This window comes from Jaculus jaculus, chromosome 22 (assembly GCF_020740685.1).
Source record: "Jaculus jaculus isolate mJacJac1 chromosome 22, mJacJac1.mat.Y.cur, whole genome shotgun sequence".
Lineage (NCBI taxonomy): Eukaryota > Metazoa > Chordata > Mammalia > Rodentia > Dipodidae > Jaculus > Jaculus jaculus.
In genome coordinates, this window is record NC_059123.1 from 144,505 (window position 1) to 164,736 (window position 20,232).

Below are 20,232 nucleotides of genomic sequence, written 5' to 3' on the forward strand. Positions count from 1 at the left end.
AAGCTACTAGTGTCTAGCCTGAGTCTATGGCCATACCACCCTGAACACGCCCAATCTTGCCTAGCCTGAGGCAGCACTGAGAGGTGGTAGGATATTTAGAAAGAGGGGCTAATAGGAGGAAGCTACATCATTGGGGACACACTCTTGAAGGTGAGGCCGTGATTCTAGCGCTTCTTTCCTTCACTACCTGGCTGCCCAGAGGTGAGCAGCTTTGCTCATCCACAAGGTCCTTGCCATGATTCATACAGGGTTATATTTGGAAGGAAAGGTAAAATCATCTTTATTTGCTGATGATATGATCTAGTATGTAGACAATTTTAAGGAATACACTAAAGAAAAAGCAGCTTTTAAATCATAGGTATGGTGGAACACACTTTTAATTCCAGCACTCGGGAGGCTGAATGAAGTAGCAGGGTTGCTATGAATTCAAAGCCAGTCTGGGGCTACACAGCGAGTTCCACGTCAGCCTAGGCTATAGTAGACTCTACCTAGGTAAAACAATCATAACAAGAAAACTATTAGAACTACTAAACAAGTGAAGTAAGGTTGTAGGACACAAGATATACATTATACATATTTCATTGTATTTATGAACAGTAGCAATAAAAAACTGAAAATGAAATTAAAACAATTGTACTTATTTGGGAATAATTTTAACAAGAAAGTATAAAATATACTCTGAAAGCTATCAAGCACTGTTGAAGAATTAAAGAAGAGCTAAACGAAAGGTAATCATCCTAATCATCCCTTTTTTGTGTATCACAAAACAATATTAAGATAGCAGTTATTCCTAAATTAAGTTCCATCTTTGATGAAAACACTGTGGAAGTCTCATTTGGTTTCTCTGCAGAAATTGACCAGCTGATCATATAATTCATATGGACATACAGAAGACCCTTAATAAACCAAATGATCTTAAAAAAAGTTCTTGGAAAAAAATCTTAATAAAGCAATAATAATCAAACTAGTGTGGTACTGGGATGAGAACAGTCAATACAGTAGAGTTCAAAATACAAAAACAAACCCATATATCCACAGTCAATTTTAAGGATGCCATGACAACTCAAAAGAGGAGTATAATCTTTTCAATAAATGATGTTTGCATAAGTATATGCCCACAAACTACAGGCATTGACACCCTACTTCATATCATATTAAGTCAGTAAATCAAAATAGACCAGAACCTTCTCTTTTCAGATGGCAGTGACCTTGGGATGACTCAGAAAGCATCATTGTGCTGGCAAGAAGTGACAGAGGAGTGCTCAGCACTGCAATATCTCAATCACACCTTCCAAGGCTCAGGGTCCATTGTGGAAGAGGTGGCAGAAAGAATATAAGAGCCAAAGGAAGGGTAGGACTCCTTACAACGTGCTCCTTCAGACACAAAATGGCCTGGATATCCATGACCTCATAGTGCCTGACACTACCTATATAAGACCATTATAATAGGAGGAAAAGATGATGACATCAAAATAAAAGAGAGACTGATTGGGGGGAGGAGATATGATGGAGAGTAGAGTTTCAAAGGGGAAAGTGGGGAGAGGGAGGACATTACCATGGGATATTGTTTACAATCATGGAAATTGTTAATAAAAAATAAATTAAAAAAATAGACCAGAGACCTAAATATGAGAGCCAAATTAGAAAACTCTTTGAAGGAAGCCTACCTACAAGCCTTTATGACATTAAATTAGGCAAAGGTTTTCTATGACAACACAAGCTCAAGCATAACAACAATATAAAATAAACCATCAAGATTTAATACTTTTACACAACTAAGGATAACATCAAGAAAACAAAGTACAAACCACAGAATGGAGAGGTTGATAAGAAAAACTTTTTGAGGTAAGCCCAACAGACTGCCTCCTTTTTTTAATGAGGGGGAGTGAGAGCAAGAGAGAGCGAGAGACAGAGAGAATTGGCACACTAGGGTCTCCAGCCACTGTAATCAAACTCCAGACATGTGCACCACCTTCTGTGCATGTGCAACCTTGTGTGTCTGGCTTACGTGGGACCTGGAGAGTTGAACATACGTCCTCAGGCTTCACAGGCAAGCACCTTAACCATTAAGCCATCTCTTCAGCCCTTGATAAGAAATTTTAATCCAGAATATACAACAGTTTTTCAACTTAGTAACAAAAAGACAAATAATAAAATAAAAATGTGGACAAAGGAATTTTTTTCAAAGACATGTTCAACACATGCATGAAAATAGGCTTTGACACTATTAGCCATCAAAGAAATACAAACCTAAACCGTAATGAGTTGCCACTTCATATCCACTAGGATGGCTGAGATGAAAAAAGTAGATAATGACATGCTGGTGAGGATATAGAGAAATCAGAACTCTCACCTTGCTTTGGGGATATAAAATGGTACAGACACTTTGGAAGACAGTCTGGTACTTACTCAGAATATGGTATAGTTACCATGTGACTCAACAATTCCACTCCTAAAACTGCCCACAAGATGATCACATATGTGCAACAAAACTTATATATGGGCTGGAGAGATTGCTCACTGGTTAAAGACACTTGCTTAGCCAGGCGTGGTGGTACATGCCTTTAATCCCAGCACTGGGGAGGCAGAGGTAGGAGGATCACCATGAGTTCAAGGCCACCCTAGACTACATAGTGAATTCCAGGTCAGCCTGGATTAGAGTGGAACCCTACCTCAATAAAATAAAATAAAAGCAAAAATAAATAAATAAAATAAAGGCATTTGTTTATAAAGCCTGACAATTCCCCAGTACCCACATAAATCCAGATGCTCATAGTGGTATATGTGTCTGGAGTTCATTTGCAGTGGCCACAGGCCTTGGCACTTAGAGGATGAATAAAGCACTCACCATTCAAGCTGGAATCCCTGAGTTCAGTCCTTGGTCCCATGTAAAAAGCCAGAAGACATGGTAGATGGACTTCTGCAATCCCAGTATGCTGATACTGATAGTGAGATGGGACAAAAGAATCTCCCTGCAAGTTCATGGAGATTCCAGCAAAGAAACAGTACTCTGAGAATCCAAAGAAACCTTTCCTTAAATGAGGTAGACAAGAATCATACCAGAAAGTTGTCCTTTGACCTCCACACACATGCCATGGAACATATAATCACACACACACACATAATTTTAAAAATGTTAAACAAAAACAAAAACAAAAAATCCCAAACCGGGCATGGTGGCGCACGCCTTTAATCCCAGCACTCAGGAGGCAGAGGTAGAAGGATAGCCAAGAGTTCCTGGACCAGAGTGAGACCTTACCTCGAAAAACCAAAAGAAAAAAAAAAGTTAAAAATAAGCTGGGCATGGTGGTACACACCTTTAATCCCAGCATTTTGAGAGGCAGAGGTAGGGGGATCACTGTGAGTTCAAAGCCAGCCTAGGACAACAGAGCAAGTTCTAGCCTAGACTAGAGTAAGACTCTACCTTGAAAAATAAGTGCTAAGGCTGGGTATGGTGGAGCACACCTTTAATCGTAGCACTCGGGAGGCAGAGGTATCACCATGAGTTCAAGGCCACCCTAAGACTACATAGAGAATTCCAATTCACCCTGGACTAGAGTGGAACCCTACCTCAAAATAAACAAATAAATAAAGCCTGTGGTTCAACTTCTTAAATTGTCAATTTTATACACAGAAAGTGTGTGTCTCAAGCTGGAGAGATGGCTTAGTGGTTAAGGCACTTGCCTGCAAAACCAAGGGACCCTAGTTCAACTCCCCAGGACCTATGTAAGCCAGATGCCCAAGGTGGCACATGTGTCTGGAGTTTATTTGCAATGGCTAGAGGCCCTGACATGCCCAATCTCTGTCTATCTGCCTCTCTCTCTCTCTCTCTCTTTCTCTCTGTGTGTGTCTCTCTCTTTCTTTCCCTCTCAAATAAATACATTAAATAATTTAAAAAATAAAATAAAGTGTGTCTCCGTAAGTTTTAAATTAATTTACTTATTTATTTGTGTGTATATGTGTGTACAGATGTGCTGGGTGTCTTATTTCTGCAAACAAATGACAGACACTTGTGCCATTTTTTGCATCTGTCTTTGATTGGATGGTTGCAGAATTGAATCCAGGCTAGCAAGCTTTGTAAGCAAGAACCTTTAATGAATTAGCCATCTCCCCAGCGCCCCCTTTATAAAAGCTTAGTTTTTTTGCACACATATATATGTATAGGGAGGTCCTTAAGTTTTCTTTTAAAGAGGTGCATAGCTTTGTTTTGTTTTGTTTTAATATATTTTTTAATCTGAGAAAGAGAGATAAAGACAGAGAGTGAGTGGATACACCAGGGCCTCTAGCCACTATAAGTGAACTTCAGACGCATGCACCAGCAGAGGTACTACGAAAATTGAACCTGGGTCTTTAAGCTTCATAGACATGTGCCTTAACCACTAAGCCATCTCTCCAGTAACCCCTCATCCCCTGCCTTTTTTTGACATAGGGTCTCACTGTATCACAGGCTGCCCTGGAATTCACTCTGTAGTCTCTCTCAGTGTGGCCTCAAACTCACAGCGATCCTCCTACCTCTGCCTCTCAAGTGCTGGGACTAAAGGTGTGAGCCAGCATGTGCTCCAGCCCTTTTTTAAAAAATTACTTTTTTTATTTTCAAGGGGAGAGAGAGAAGAAAGAGAGAGAGAACAGGTGTACCAGAGCCTCTAGCCACTGCAAACAAACTCCAGATGCATAAACTACTTTATGTACCTGGCATTTCGTGGGTACTAGGGAATTAAACCCAGGTTGTTAGGCATTGCAGGCAAGCATCTTAACCACTTAAGCAACCTCTCCAGCTCAGTATGGCTTTATTTTAAATTCATTCCATACATATTTTGTAAGCCTTCGTTAAGCAGGATAATATTTAATTATCTGTATATAAACTTCATTTGCTATAGTTTTAACCTTGGGTAAAAAGATAACATCATGTCTTAGCAGCCCTCTCTGTAAAATGAGGGAAATCAGACCACCAACTTCACATTCTCATAAGCACCAATCAATTGAGAAAACACATAAAAAATTGCTTTGGGGCTGGAGGGATGGCTTGGTGGTTAAGGCACTCACCTGAAAAGCCAAAGGACCCAGGTTTGATTACCCCAGGACCCACATAAGCCAGATGCACAAGTGATACATGTATCTGGAGTTCGTTTGCAGTGACTAGAAGCCCTGGTGTGTCCATTCCCTCTGTCTCTTTCTCTCTGTGTCTCTCTGTCTCAAGTAAATAATTTTTTTTAAGTTTAAAAATAAATTAGCTGGGCATGGTGGCACATGCCTTTAATCCCAGCACTGGGGAGGAAGAGGTAAGAGGACTGCTGTGAGTTTGAGGCCACCCTGAGAATAGAGAGTGAATTCCAGGTCAGCCTGGGCTACAGTGAGACCCTACCTTGAAAAAACAAAACAAGAAAGAAATAAAGTTTTAAAAACATTGCTTTGAACATTTGTGAGAATATAATAAATTATCATCACCACTCACTTATTGCTATAGGAAAAAAAATTAAATTGTGTTCAATAGAGTAGACCTGGATATAGTATGGATCCATTGCTTCCACATCCATAAGGATACAATAAAATGTTAATTTGTCTTATGGAAACATTATTTCCTCATACTACATCTGAAACTACATATCCAGTATTATACAAAAAAAAAAAAAAATCCAAAGAGTTTTCTTTTGCTTGAATTCTGTGAATAAATTTAAACAGAGGCTATTTATTAAAAGCAACTGTTGGGGCTGGAGAGATGGCTTAGCAGTTAAGTTGCTTGATTGTGAAGCCTAATGACCCAGGTTCAATTCCCCAGTAAGGCAGATGCATATGGTGGCGCATGTGTCTGGAGTTTGTTTGCAGTGACTAGAAGCCCTGGTGTGCCCACTCTCTCTCTCTTTATTTCTCTCTCCCTCAAGACAGGAAGGGTAGGACTCCTGACAACATGCTCCCCCAGACATAAAATGGCCTGGATAGTCATGACCTTGCACTACTTATACAAGACCATCATAACGGGAGGAAAAGATCATGACATCAAAATAAAAGACAGACTGAGAGATGGAGGGGATATGATGGAGAGTGGAGTTTCAAAGGGGAAAGTGGGAGGAGGGAGAGAGTTACTATGGTTTATTGTCTACGATTATGGAAATTGTAAATAAAAAAAATTAAAAAGTCAAGACAATATATCCAACAATAACCTGAACTATTTCTCTTATTAAATAAAAAGTGGCACAATATGACTTGTCCATTAATAAGGCCTGTTACCAAGTTTACAAGGACTCTTAGATGAATAAAATGGCTTCCTTTAGGCTGAAGAGATGACTTAGTGGTTAAGGCACTTGCCTGCAAGGCCTAAGGAGCCAGTTTGAGACCACATGTGTCTGGAGTTTGTTTACATTACAGTAGGTGGAGGCCCTAGTACATCCATTCTTTCTATCTGCCTCTTTGTTTGTTTGTTTGTTTGTTTGTTTCTTTTCTTTTATCTTTTTTTTGAAGCAGATCCAGGCTGACTTGGAATTCACTATTAAAGCAGATTACTCTACACAAACTTTAAAAGCCAGAAGGGCGTGAAATAATGTATTTCAAGTACTGAAAGACACCAACTGTCAACCAAGGTTACTTTATCCTGCAAAACTATCCACTCAAATAGATGGAGAAATAAGGACATTGCATGACAAAAGCAAGCTAAAGGACTATTTGAAGACAAAACCAGCTTTACAGAAAATACTTGAAATAATCTTCCATGTTGAAGAAAAAGAAAAGCATACATATATGGAACCGGGGGAAAAAAAAACAAACAATACTCAAATACTAGTTAACACAAAAGAGCAAAGGTAAAACTGGAAGAATTATACAAAATGGCAAAAATGAATACACACCTTTCAATATTATCTCTTAACATCAATGTCCTCAATGCCCCAACCAAAAGGCACAGGTTTGCAGACTGGATTAAAAAGCCGGATCCTTCAATTTGTTGCCTCCAAGAAACCCACCTTTCTACAAAGCATGGACACTATCTTAGGGTGAAAGTTTGGAAAACAGTGATTCAAGCAAATGGTCCTAGAAAACAAGCAGGGGTTGCTATCCTAATATCTGAAAAGGTAGACTTCAGTCCAACATTAGTTAAGAGACATAAGGAAGGTCACTATATATTAAGGGCACACTCCAACAGGAGGACGTTACAATCCTAAAAATACAGGCACCTAAAATGGGGCCCCCAAATTATTCAAACAAACATGATTAGAACTAAGGTCACACATAACACCAAGCACAGTGGTAGTGGGTGACTTCAACACCCCACTCTCATCAACTGACAGGTCATCCTGGGAAAAAATAAACAGAGAGGCTTCTGGATTAAATGAGGTCATAGAAGTAATGGACCTAACAGATATATACAGGACATTTCATCAAAATGCTGCAGAATATACATTCTTTTTAGCAGCACATAGAACATTCACTAAAATAGACCATATATTAGTACACAAAGCAAATCTTAACAAATACAGGAAAAATGAAATAATTCCTAGCATTCTATCTGACCACAATGGAATCAAACTACAAATCAATAGCAAGAAAGGTTATAGAGCATACACAAAATCATGGAAATTAAACAACACACTACTAAATGATGAATGGGTAAATGAAGAAATCAAGAAGGAAATCAAAAAATTTATAAGCCGGGCATGGTGGTGCACGCCTTTAATCCCAGCACTTGGGAGGCAGAGGTAGGAGGATTGCCATGAGTTCAAGGCCACCCTGAGATGACAGAGTTAATTCCAGGTCAGCCTGGACCAGAGTGAGACCCTACCTCGAAAAAACAAAAAACAAACAAACAAACAAAAATTTATAGAGTCAAACGATAATGAGAACACAACATACCAAAAACTCTGGGATACAATGAAGGCAGTCTTAAGAGGTAAATTTATACCTTTAAGTGCCTATATTAAGAAACTAGAAAGGTTGCAAGTAAACAACCTAATGCTTCACCTTAAAGCCTTGAAAAAAGGAGAACAAGGCAAAACAAAAATCAGTACATGGGAAGAAATAATAAAGATAAGGACAGAAATTAATGAAATAGAAGCAAAAAAAAAAAAAAAACAATCCAAAGAATCAATGAAACAAAGAGTTGTTTCTTTGAAAGGATAAACAAGATTGATAAACCCCTAGCAAATCTGACCAAAAGAAATAGAAAAGAGATACAAATTAATAAAATTAGAGATGAAAAAGGTAACATCACAACAGATGCCAAAGAAATTCAAAAAATCATAGAGACATACTATAAAAGCATATATTCCACAACGTATGAAAATCTGAAAGAAATGGATGATTTCCTTGATTTATATGACCTACCTAAATTAAATCAAGAAGAGATTAATCACTTAAATAAACCTATAACAAGCATACAGATCCCAGCAGTTATCAAAAACCTCCCAACCAAGCCGGGCGTGGTGGCGCACGCCTTTAATCCCAGCACTGGGAGGCAGAGGTAGGAGGATTGCTGTGAGTTTGAGGCCACCCTGAGACTACATAGTGAATTCCAGGTCAGCCTGAGCCAGAGTGAGACCCTGCCTTGAAAAACCAAAAAAAAAAAAAAAAAAAACAACCAAAAACCTCCCAACCAAAAAAAGCCCAGGCCCAGATGGATTCACTGATGAATTTTACCAGACATTCAGGGAAGAACTAATGCCATTGCTTCTTAAGCTTTTACATAAAACAGAAAAATAAGGAATCCTACCAAAGTCCTTCTATGAAGCCAGCATCACCCTGATACCAAAACCAGGCAAAGATAGAACAAAAAAAGAAAATTACAGACCAATCGCCCTCATGAACATAGATGCAAAAATTCTCAACAAAATATTGGCAAACAGAATACAAGAATATATCAGAAAGATCATTCACCCTGACCAAGTAGGCTTTATCCAAGGGAAGCAGGGATGTTTCAACATAAGCAAATCGATAAATGTAATACATTATATAAATGGACTGAAAGACAAAAATCATATGATTGTCTCATTAGATGCAGAGAAAGCGTTTGACGGAATCTGACATCCCTTCATGATAAAAGTCCTACAGAGACTGGGAACAGAAGGAACATATCTCAATATAATAAAGGCTGTTTATGACAAGCCTATAGCCAACATATTACTAAATGGGGAAAAATTGGAAGCGTTTCCACTAAAATCAGGAACAAGACAAGGGTGTCCACTGTCCCCACTTTTATTTAATATAGTACTGGAAGTCTTAGCCATAGCAATAAGGCAAGAGATACACATAAAAGGGATACAAATTGGAAAGGAAGAAATCAAGTTATCATTATTTGCAGATGACATGATTCTATAAAGGACCCTAAAGACTCTACCAGCAAACTGTTAGAGCTACCGCCATGTAGCAGGATACAAAATAAATACACAGAAATCAGTAGCATTCCTATATGCTAACAACAAACATACAGAGGATGAAATCAGTAGAATCACTCCCCTTCACAATTGCATCAAAGAAAATAAAGTACTTTGGAATAAATCTTACCAAGGAAGTAAAGGATCTCTAAAATGAAAACTATAAAACACTCAAGCAAGAAATTGCCAAAGGGCTGGAGAGATGGCTTAGCGGTTAAGCACTTGCCTGTGAAGCCTAAGGACCCTGGTTCGAGGCTCGATTCCCCAGGACCCATGTTAGCCAGATGCACAAGGGGGCGCACACGTCATTGCTGGAGGCCCTGGTGTGCCCATTCTCTCTCTCTCCCTCTTTCTCTCTCTGTCTGTCGCTCTCAAATAAATAAATAAATAAAAATAATAAATTAAAAAAAAAAAAAAAGAAATTGCCGAAGACACTAGGAAATGGAAAAACATCCCTTTTTCCTGGATTGGAATAATCAATATTGTGAAAATGGCAATCTTACCAAAAGCAATCTACACATTTAATGTAATCCCCATCAAAATTCCAAAGGCATTCTTCACAGATAGCAAAAACAATCCAAAAATTCATTTGGAATCACAAAAAAACCTCAAATATATAAAGTAATACTGAGCAACAAAAGTAAGTCGGGAGGTATCACCATACCTGATTTTAATCTATACTATAGAGCCATAGTAACAAAAACAGCATGGTACTGGCACAAAAGCAAATATGTAGATCAATGAAACAGAATGGAGGACCCAGATATAAGTCCAGGTAGCTATAGCCACCTGATATTCGATAAAAATGCAAAAAATACTCACTGGAGGAAAGACAGCCTCTTCAGCAAATGGTGCAGGGAAAACTGGATATGCATCTATAGATGATGAAAATAGATTCTTCTCTCTCTCCATGCACAAAAATTAAATCCAAATGAACTAAAGACCTTAACATCAGACCTGAAACTCTGAAATTGCTAGAGGAAAAAGTAGGGGAAACCCTTCAACATATTGGTCTTGCAAAGACTTTCTGAATATAACCCCAATTGCTCAGGCAATGAAACCACAGATTAACCACTGGGAACTCATGAAATTATAAAGATTTTGTACTGCAAAGGACACTGTGAATAAAGCAAAGAGGCAACCTACAGAATGGGAAAAAATCTTTGCCAGCTATATATCTGATAGAGGATTAATATCCAAAATATACAAAGAACTCAAAAAGTTAAATAATAAGAAGTCAAACAAGCCATTAAAAAATGGGCTATGGACTTCTCTTAATATTTATACACTTATATTAATGGTATTCTCACTTTTGGTAGAGAATCATCTCTTTTCAGATGGCAGTGACCTTGGGATGACTCAGAAGGTATCATAGTGCTGGAAAGAAGTGACTGGAGTACTGAGTAACATCTTGATCATACCTTCCAATGCTCTGGGTCTAATGCAGAAGAGGTGGCGGGAAGAATGTAAGAGCCAAAGGAAGGGTAGGACTCCTTACAACATGCTCCTCCAGACACAAAATGGCCTGGATATCCGTGACCTCACCGTGCCTGACACTACCTATACAAGACCATCATAAGAGGAGAAAAAGATTATGATATCAACATAAAAGAGAAACTAATTTAGATGGGGAGGTGATATGATGGAGAATGGAATTTCAAATAGGTAAGTGGGGGGAGAAGAGGAAGGATATTACCCTGGTATATTTTTTATAATCATGGAAAATGTTAATAAAAATGAAAAATAAAATAAAAAAACCAATCATGATCTTAAAAAAAAAAACAATAAATGGGCCTTGGAGCTAAATAGAGTTCTCAAAAAAAGAAATATGAATGGTGTCTAAGCATCTAAAAAAATGTTCTATATCCCTAGTCATCAGGGAAATGTAGATTAAAACTACACTGAGATTCTATCTCACTCTTATCAGATTGGCTACCATCATGAAAACAAATTATCATAAATGCTGGTGGGGATGTGGAAAAAGAGGAACCCTTCTACACTGTTGGTGGGAATGCAGTCTGGTCCAGCCATTGGGGAAATCAGTGTGGAGGTTGTTAAAACAGCTAAAGATTGATCTACCATATGACCTAGCTATAGCACTGCTAGGCATATATCCTAAAGACTCATCTCATTTCCTTAGAGATACTTGCTCAACCATGTTTATTGTCACTCAATTCACCATAGCTGGGAAATGGAACCAGCCTATATGTCCCTCAACTGATTAGAGGATAATGAAGATGTGACACATTTATACAATGGAGTTCTACTCAGTGGTAAAGAAAAATGAAGTTATGAAATTTGCAGGAAAATGGATGGATCTGTAAAGAATTATACCAAGTGAGGTAACCTAGCCCCTAAAGCCAAGCACCGCATGTTCTCCCTCATATGTGGATCCTAGCTACAGATGATTGGGCTTCTGTGTGAGAAGGAAAAAACTCAGTAGCAGAGGCCAGTAAGTTAAAAAGGAGATATAAAGGAAAGAGACAGGAAGGAGGAGGGTAATTAATAGGTTGGTATTGTATATATGTAAGTAGAAGAATAGATTAACTGGGGTGAAAAGGCCCAAAGTGAGGTCAGGGGAAGAGATTGAGTAAAGGAAAGGTGGAGGGAGGGCTAATCAAAATCTAAGAGGATGCAAATAAATCATATGGAATCCTCCAGTTTCAGACAATGGAACACTCAGGAGCCATAGGTTGTTGTTAGAAAAATTTCAGTGACAAGGATGGGATACCTCCAGTGAGTTGATGGCCAGGGAAGGCCCTGATACCCCCAAAACATTATAGGCCATTGCCGAGGCCCTTGGTTTCCCACCAGGAATAGACGGTAAGACCCTACTGCTGAAGACTTCACATACATGGGCTGCAAGGCCACTGAGAAATCCTGCTGGAACTGAGCTGATAACCTCCTCCATGTAGACCAGCTGACAGAAAGCTGGAAGAAGCCATTCTACATGTAGTTCAATGGGAGAAAGAGATACTACCAATGAAGATACTCAACAGTGGACACTGCAAGCCTTATAATTGGCCAGCCAGCCCAAGTGAACCAACAGGTGCAATAGTGGCACATCTGTCATGGTGGAAACCAACTGCCCTCCAATTGGACTGGAGGCCCACTCCATGAGGGGGAAACACATCCCTGACACGGAAAACTTAAAACAAGGGTAGTCATGAGCCCTAGGGGTGTAACATCTGCTGATGTCTGGATAAATGTATATACTATGCTTATCAAACTGCCCAGTAAGCACTTCTCTTAATATTTATACCCTTATATTAACAGTACTCTCTCTTGGGTAGAGAATCTTCTCTTTTCAGATGGTAGTGACTTTGGGATGACTCAGAAGGTATCACAGTGCTGGGAAGAGGTGATGGAGTACTGAGTAACATCTCGATCATACCTTCCAATGCTCTGGGTCTAATGCAGAAGAGGTGACAGAAAGAATGTAAGAGCCAAAGGAAGGGTAGGACTCCGTACAACGTGCTCCCTCCAGACTTAAAATGGCCTGGATATCCATGACCTCATAGTGCCTGACACTACCTACACAAGACTATCATAAGAGGAGGAAAAGACCATGACATCAAAATAAAAGAGACTGATTTAGATGGGGAGGGGATATGATGGAGAATGGAATTTCAAAGGGGAAATTTCAAAGGAGGGAGGGTATTACCATGGGATATTTTTTATAATCATGAAAAATGTTAATAAAAATTGAGAAAAAACAGAAATATATTGGGAAAAGTTGATGTGCTTTATTTTTAAATGTCAATTATTAGCATATAACTAGTTACTCTGCCTAAAAGCAAAAATCTAGATGTCAATGTTGTTGGTGTGAGGCCAGTAGTTTCCAAGCACTTCTTGAGTTGAGCCCAGTTTTCACTGGTAAAGTTACAGACCAGACTCTGAAAAATAAGGTATAATGATTTGAATTAGGTGTCTCCCCATAAACTCAAGGTGTTTTGAATGCTAGCTCCCCAGCTGGTGCCAGTTTGGGAATTGGAGCACTGCTGGAGGAGGTGTGTTATTAGGGAAGGGCTTGTGGGTGCTATAGTCAGTGTTTGGGAATTGGAGCACTGCTGGAGGAGGTATGTTATTAGGGAAGGGCTTGTGGGTGCTATAGTCAGTGTCCCTTTACCAGTGTGTGCCTTACTCTTCTGCTCCTGCTACTACCTGATCTTGACAAGGAGGTGATATTCAGCCTCTGCTTTACCATCACACTCCTGCCATCATGGAGCTCCCTTTATGCTGTAAGTCCAAATAAATCCCTTTCTCCTACTGGCTGCTGCTGGTTGGGTAATTTATCACAGCATTGAGGGGGTCAACACAAGACCCAGCCTACACCCCTCATCTTTACTGACCATCAAAGAGCGTTTATGCCAACATTTCTATTGCTTTTTTTTTTTTTTTGCAATATTAATGTCCTTTTCATGTCTTTACCATTTTTCTGCATTCTTACTAGTCAGCTTGTCTAAGGTAATAGTCAAAAGACAAGTCATAGAAAGAATAACAACAGCTAAATAAATTGAGTTCATTATAAACTAAAGGCACTGTGGAGTTGAAATGATAATAGTTCCACTTATTAAACACTGACTGTGTACCAGGCTTTGTTCTAAGCATTCTGCCCATATTAACTCCTAACCCTTCAGGATTGTAATGAAGAAGGTGTTTCATATGCCATTTAATGGAGAAGCAATGTCCCTCCAAAAATTAACTAGTACCTGCTGCCACCCAGAGTATGTGAAATGCACTAACTTTATTCTAAAACCATCAACATGATACTTTAAAAAATTCACTAATTATATTCAATGATATTTAATTCAGGGATACAAATTTTTATGAACATACTTATTCATGTAAAGTTTTCCCAAGAACAAATATTTTCTATCAGCCTAGTTGTATTAACATAAACTGAGGAAAAAAGATATAGGAAAGTATTATTCACTTGCACCTAGACTTTGTGATCATGTAAAAGTCTGGATGAAATTCTTTTATTCCAGTGGTCATACCTTCTTATCTTGATTCAAATGGAATATTGAAAAAAAATTCTTTTAGCAGCCACAAGCTCTGGACAACAAAAATTCAGGCTATAAAGCTGGGAGTGGTGGCACACACCTTTAATCCCAGCATTGGGAGGCAGAGGTAGGAGCTCAAGCTCGAGGCCACCCTGAGACTACATAGTGAATTCTAAATTCTAGGTCAGCCTGGACTAGAGTGAAACCCTACTTTGAAAAATAAAACAACAACAACAACAACAACAAAAAATGCAGGCTGTATTAATTGATGGTCTTTCAGAATAAAATTTATCAAGAAAATAACTTGAATGACTTTCCTACTTATTTCTCCTGGTTTCATTGTCTCTCACCACTTCTGTGGAATCAGAAACTGGAAGCTCTATTTACTATAAAAAATAAGTAATTGCCAGAGTCTTAGCCATTTCTAATTACCAGTTATATATTAAAAGAACCTTGGAAGGATGAGGTTGAAATTGAAGATTAAGTCTCAAATTTAATCACCTCACAAGCTTGTTAAACCAGATTCATGGTTCAGCACATCTATCATCAGTGGCCATAACTGTAAGGGAGAAAATCAGGGGATGGTGACACTGCAGCATTTCCATCAGTGCTTGATTCCATCAGTACAACAGGAAGGCAGGACAATAAATGACAATGTTAAAGGTCTGGACTCTTCACAGGACTTTTGCTTTGAAAGTGCTAAAAATTTAAGGCTCCTGCTAGAGCATCTCAAACAATTTGGTTTCATATATAGACTTTTTTGTGTTTATAATTGTATGGTCTCTAAATTATGCAGCCATCAATCTGAAAACTATATACACATTTGCTTGTGACACAAAACTGAACTCTCTGACATTTTACTGGTGTCTAAAGCCTTTGAATTCTATGATTGGTTAGAATGCATCAAGAATCTCTGTCTCCTTCTCACTTCCTCCATCTCTCCAGCTCTGAACTTAAATCTTTGCTAGCTAAAAACTATGTGTGTTGAGAGTGTGTGAGTTTTGGTAGCATCCTCCTGTGCATAATGCTATGTCCAGAAACCACAGGTTGTTACAAGAACATGTCAGTGTCATGGGTGGGGTTGTTGTTCGGTGAGTTGTTGGTCAGGGAGGCTTATAACAATACAGGCTTTTGGCTGCCCACCAAACCTAGATGGTAAGACCTTATTGCTGAAGACACCACATGCTTGGGCTGCAGGTCAGTAAGAAATCAAGCTGGAGCTGACCTGAAGGCCTCCTCCCTGTTGACTAGCTGTAATGGTACTGGCAAGTGCTATTCAGCCTGCTGCTAAGGAGAAAAGTCATCAAAGTCTTCACCAGAAGTGAATCCTGCAAGCTACACAGCAGACCAGCCCACTAAAATGTGCCAACTGGTGCAATGGTGGCAGGTCTGTTATGGGAGAACTCAACCACTCTCTGATTGGATTTGAGGCCCACTCGACAAGAGGGAATTCATGCCTGGTTCTAAAAGCCTATGGGCTGGGAAGATCATAAGACCTAGTGGTGGTGAGGGTGGTGGGGAATGCTACTACTGTTGTTTGACTAAATGGATATATTATGCTCATCAGACTGCCATCTAAATATTTAGGTATATACCCATATACATTCAAATGGTGCTCTCACTTTTGGTTAGAAAAAGCTTCTTTTAGCTGGGTATGGTGGTCCATACCTTTAATCCCAGCACTCAGGAGGCAGAAGTAGGAGGATCACCATGAGTTTGCAGTCACCCTGAGACTACATAGTGAATTCCAGGTCAGCCTGGGCTAGAGTGAGACTGTCTCTCAAAAAAAACAAACAAAAAATAAGAAAACAGCTTTTTTTTTTTTTCAGAAGGCAGTGGCTACAGGAGAAGACTCAAAATTCAACAAAGTGCTGAGAAGTGACAGTATTAAGTTCAGTATTAAGTGAAACATTTCTAGCCAGGCATGGTGGTGTACAACCTTTAATCCCAGCACTTGGGAGGCAGAGGTAGGTGGATCATTGTGAGTTTGAGGCTGCACTGAGACTATTTAGTGAATTCCAGGCCAGCCTGGGCTAGAGAGCAAGACTCTACCTAAAAAAAAAAAAAAAAAAAATTTAAAAAGGGAAATATTTCTGTCACATCCTCTAAAGGTCAGGGACCATAGTAAAAGAGGTGATAAAAAGAATGTAAGAGCCAAAGATAGGGGAGAAATTCTTTGGAATAATGTCTTCTAGACTCAAAGTGACTGTTGCATTTATGACCTCACAGTGGCTGGTGCTACCTACACAAAACCTATATAATATGAGGGCAAAATAAATATTAAAAATGATGACACTGGGCTAAGGAGATTGTTCAGTAGCTAAGTATACTTCCTTGGATAGCCTGCTGTCCAGGATTCAATTCCCAGTACCCACGTAAAGCCAGATGCACAAAGTGGCACATGCGCCTGGAATTTGTTGCAATGGCAACAGGTCCCGTCATGCCCATTCTTACTCACTTGTGGTCTCTCTTTCTTTCTCTCTCTCCCTCTCTTGCAAATAAATATATGATTTTTTTGTAGTTTATTTATTTATTTGAGAGTGAGAAGGAGAAGGAGGCAGAGAGAGGGGGAGAGAAGGGGGGGGGGGAGAGAGAATGGGCATGCCAGGGCATCCAGCCACTGCAAATGAACTCCAGACACATGCACCACCTTGTGCATCTGGCTTACGTGGGTCCTGGGGAATCGAACCTGGGTCCATTGGCTTTGCAGACAAATGCCTTAACCACTAAGCCATCACCACAGCCCATAAATGATAACTTCAAAAAACTTACTACAGAGCTGGGCGTGGTGGCGCATGCATTTAATCCCAGCACTCGGGAGGCAGAGGTAGGAGGATTGCCATGAGTTCAAGGCCACCCTGAGATGACAAAGTTAATTCCAGGTCAGCCTGGACCAGGGTGACACCCTACCTCGAAAAACCAAAAAAAAACTTACTACATAAAAATAGAAGAGGGACTATTTGGAAAGAAGAAAGGGTTTAATGATGATGGGATATGTAAGGGGGAAAGGAGGGTGGTAAAAGGGGATTATGATCAAGGTATATATTATATACCTGCATGGAGGTTGTCAGTAAAAAGTAAAAAAAGAAAAAGAAATCCAGTCTTGTAGCTTTAAATAAAGTTCTTACCTGCATAAGTTGCTGTTTCAATTTCTGAATTTCTGAAATGTTCAGCTCACTGAATAAGTCAGACACAGGGTGCAGGGACTCTCCTTTTCTTAGGGTGGGAGTCCGATAGTCTCCATTTAGTTTCCCAAGAGGTCCATGGATATGCCCATTCATCTTGTCATCATTGTTTGGCTCACTCCCCTCCTCAGCAAACTTGAGTCCATCAACTGAGATGCTGATGTGGTTATCACTGAGGTTGATGTACTGGGACAGCTCCTTCCTCAGGTGGTTCTTTTGTTCCCTCTCGTTTTTCAGTGTCTCAAGGGCTTCTTCCAGCTGATGCTCTGCAATTTCTTTTAGTCGGATGGCATCTTCCAGCTGGCTGTTCAGTAGCACTGTTTCTTCTTCAAATCGCTTAATCTCATGCTTTAAGCCTTCATATTCAACCTGGATTAGACAGGTTAAAGAAGATTCATAAAACTAAAATTTGGGTCTTACAAAAACTGCCATTAAACACTCCAATGTACTTAATCATTAAAGAAAAGTGTACCAATCTAAAAAGAACACACTATACTATTATGGTATCATAGAATGGTTATATATACATTTACGTATAATTAATTAAAATAAAAACAAACAGTAATAAATATATAATACAAAGACATAATTTAATATTTGGCAGAGATGAAACTAAGCTAGGTTTTGTTGTTGTTGTTTTTTTTGAGTTAGGGTCTCGCTCTAGTCCAGGCTGACCTGGAATTCACTATGTAGCCTCAGGGTGACCTTGAACTCACAGTGATCTGATCCTCTTACCTCTGTCTCCTGAGTGCTAGGATTAAAAGCATGCGCCACCATGCCTGGCAAGGTTTTCTCTTGTAGGGTCCAATGACCAAGAATAGTACTATTTACCTAATAAGTCATGAATTTTTAAAATATTTTATCAGAATATTCTTTTTTTTTTTTTTTTTTTTTTTGGTTTTTCAAAGTAGGGTCTCACTCTAGCCCAGGCTGAGCTGGAATTCACTATGTAGTCTCGGGGTGGCCTCGAACTCACGGTGATCCTCCTACCTCTGCCTCCCGAGTGCTGGGATTAAAGGTGTGCACCACCACGCCCGGCTCTTAGAATATTCAATTTTTATCATAGAAGAAAAACTGTCATCACTATTTCTTTGTTGAACTCATTATTAATAAGAAAGATGTGGGCTGGAGAGATGGCTTAGCAGCTAAGCACTTGCCTGTGAAGCCTAAGGACCCCGGTTCGAGGCTCGGTTCCCCAGGTCCCACGTTAGCCAGATGCACAAGGGGGCGCACGCGTCTGGAGTTCGTTTACAGAGGCTGGAAGCCCTGGCGCGCCCATTCTCTCTCTCTCCCTCTATCTGTCTTTCTCTCTGTGTCTGTCGCTCTCAAATAAATAAATAAATAAATAAATAAATAAATAAAATTAAAAAAAAATAAGAAAGATGTTTTACATCCAGAGAAATAAGAGCATAAGGTGAATTATATATATATATATATATATATATCTTTACTGTTATATATATCTTTACTGTTACTGATATAACATTCTTTTGAATTATATTCAATAAAAGCCTGATCCAACAGCCTTTTAGACATAGGAGCCATAGATGAAAATATTTTTTCTGAGCTGATGTGCCTTCCCTGGAGATTTTTCCATGGGACTTATCATAGGCTAACTTTCAAAAATATGTTATCTCCACAACTACCTTGTAATCTGCTTTGAGAAAGTGTTTTTTAAACACCTAGTTATCCTTCATAAGACTGCAAAGTTCCTCCAGTATTCTAAACAAAATTCTAGTCTTCGATAAGCATTTGACAAATGACTATTTTGAATAAAAAAAAACTAGAAAGAGTAACAGACATACTATCAGATATTAGTATAAACTATATATTTAGTTTTGTTTTACATTTATTTCAGTATGTTAAAAAATGAAGGATAAAGATTATATATTTCTTGTTTTGTTTGGTTTTGGTTTTTCAAGGTAGGCCCTCACTCTAGCCCAGGCTGACCTGAAATTACTTATATAGGCACAGGGTGGCCTCGAACTCAGTGATCATCCTACCTCTGCCTCCTGAATGCTGGGATTAAAGGCGTGTGCCTGGCTATCAAGACATAGATATTTCTAAGAATATTAGTTATGTATGTGTAACTGAGTACTTTAAAGAATGCATTACAGCTGGGTGTGGTGGCGCACGCCTTTAATCCCAGCACTCAGGAGGCAGAGGTAGGAGGATCACCATGAGTTGGAGAACAGCCTGAGACTACATAGTGAATTCCAGTTCATCCTGGACTAGAGTGAAACTGTACCCCCGCTCAAAAAAAGAATGCATTATAGCTATAAAGACATGCAAATGAAACATTTTCCTCAAAAACCCAATGTTAGTACCTACCCCGGAACATCCAATAACTTAGCTAACCCTGGCTAAGAGCCACTTTCCCATATTAATGTGTTCCTGTGTTTGAATTCTACTCTAGTAGGTCCCAGGAAGGTGCATGTTCCACTGCTCATTCAGACACCAAATAAAAAGAGCAAGAATGAGCCGGGCGTGGTGGTGCACGCCTTTAATCCCAGCACTCGGGAGGCAGAGGTAGGAGGATCGCCGTGAGTTCGAGGCCACCCTGAGACTACATAGTGAATTCCAGGTCAGCCTGAGCCAGAGTGAGACCCTGCCTCAAAAAACCAAAAAAAAAAAAAAAAAAAAAGAGCAAGAATGGTGACTCACAGATCATCCAACAGCCTGTAA

At 39.3% G+C, this 20,232-nt stretch overlaps 1 protein-coding gene across 7 annotated transcripts in view; it reads right to left on the reverse strand.

The window, feature by feature from the left end:
* Window positions 1–20,232, reverse strand: part of Bicd1 (BICD cargo adaptor 1) — a 226,762-nt gene that overhangs the window by 60,552 nt on the left and 145,978 nt on the right. For all 7 annotated transcript variants that reach the window (XM_045139438.1, XM_045139437.1, XM_045139436.1 and 4 more), the window contains exon 4: window positions 17,491–17,916. In XM_045139438.1, coding sequence (XP_044995373.1) covers window positions 17,491–17,916 — 426 coding nt within the window. The remainder of the gene's footprint in view (window positions 1–17,490; window positions 17,917–20,232) is intronic.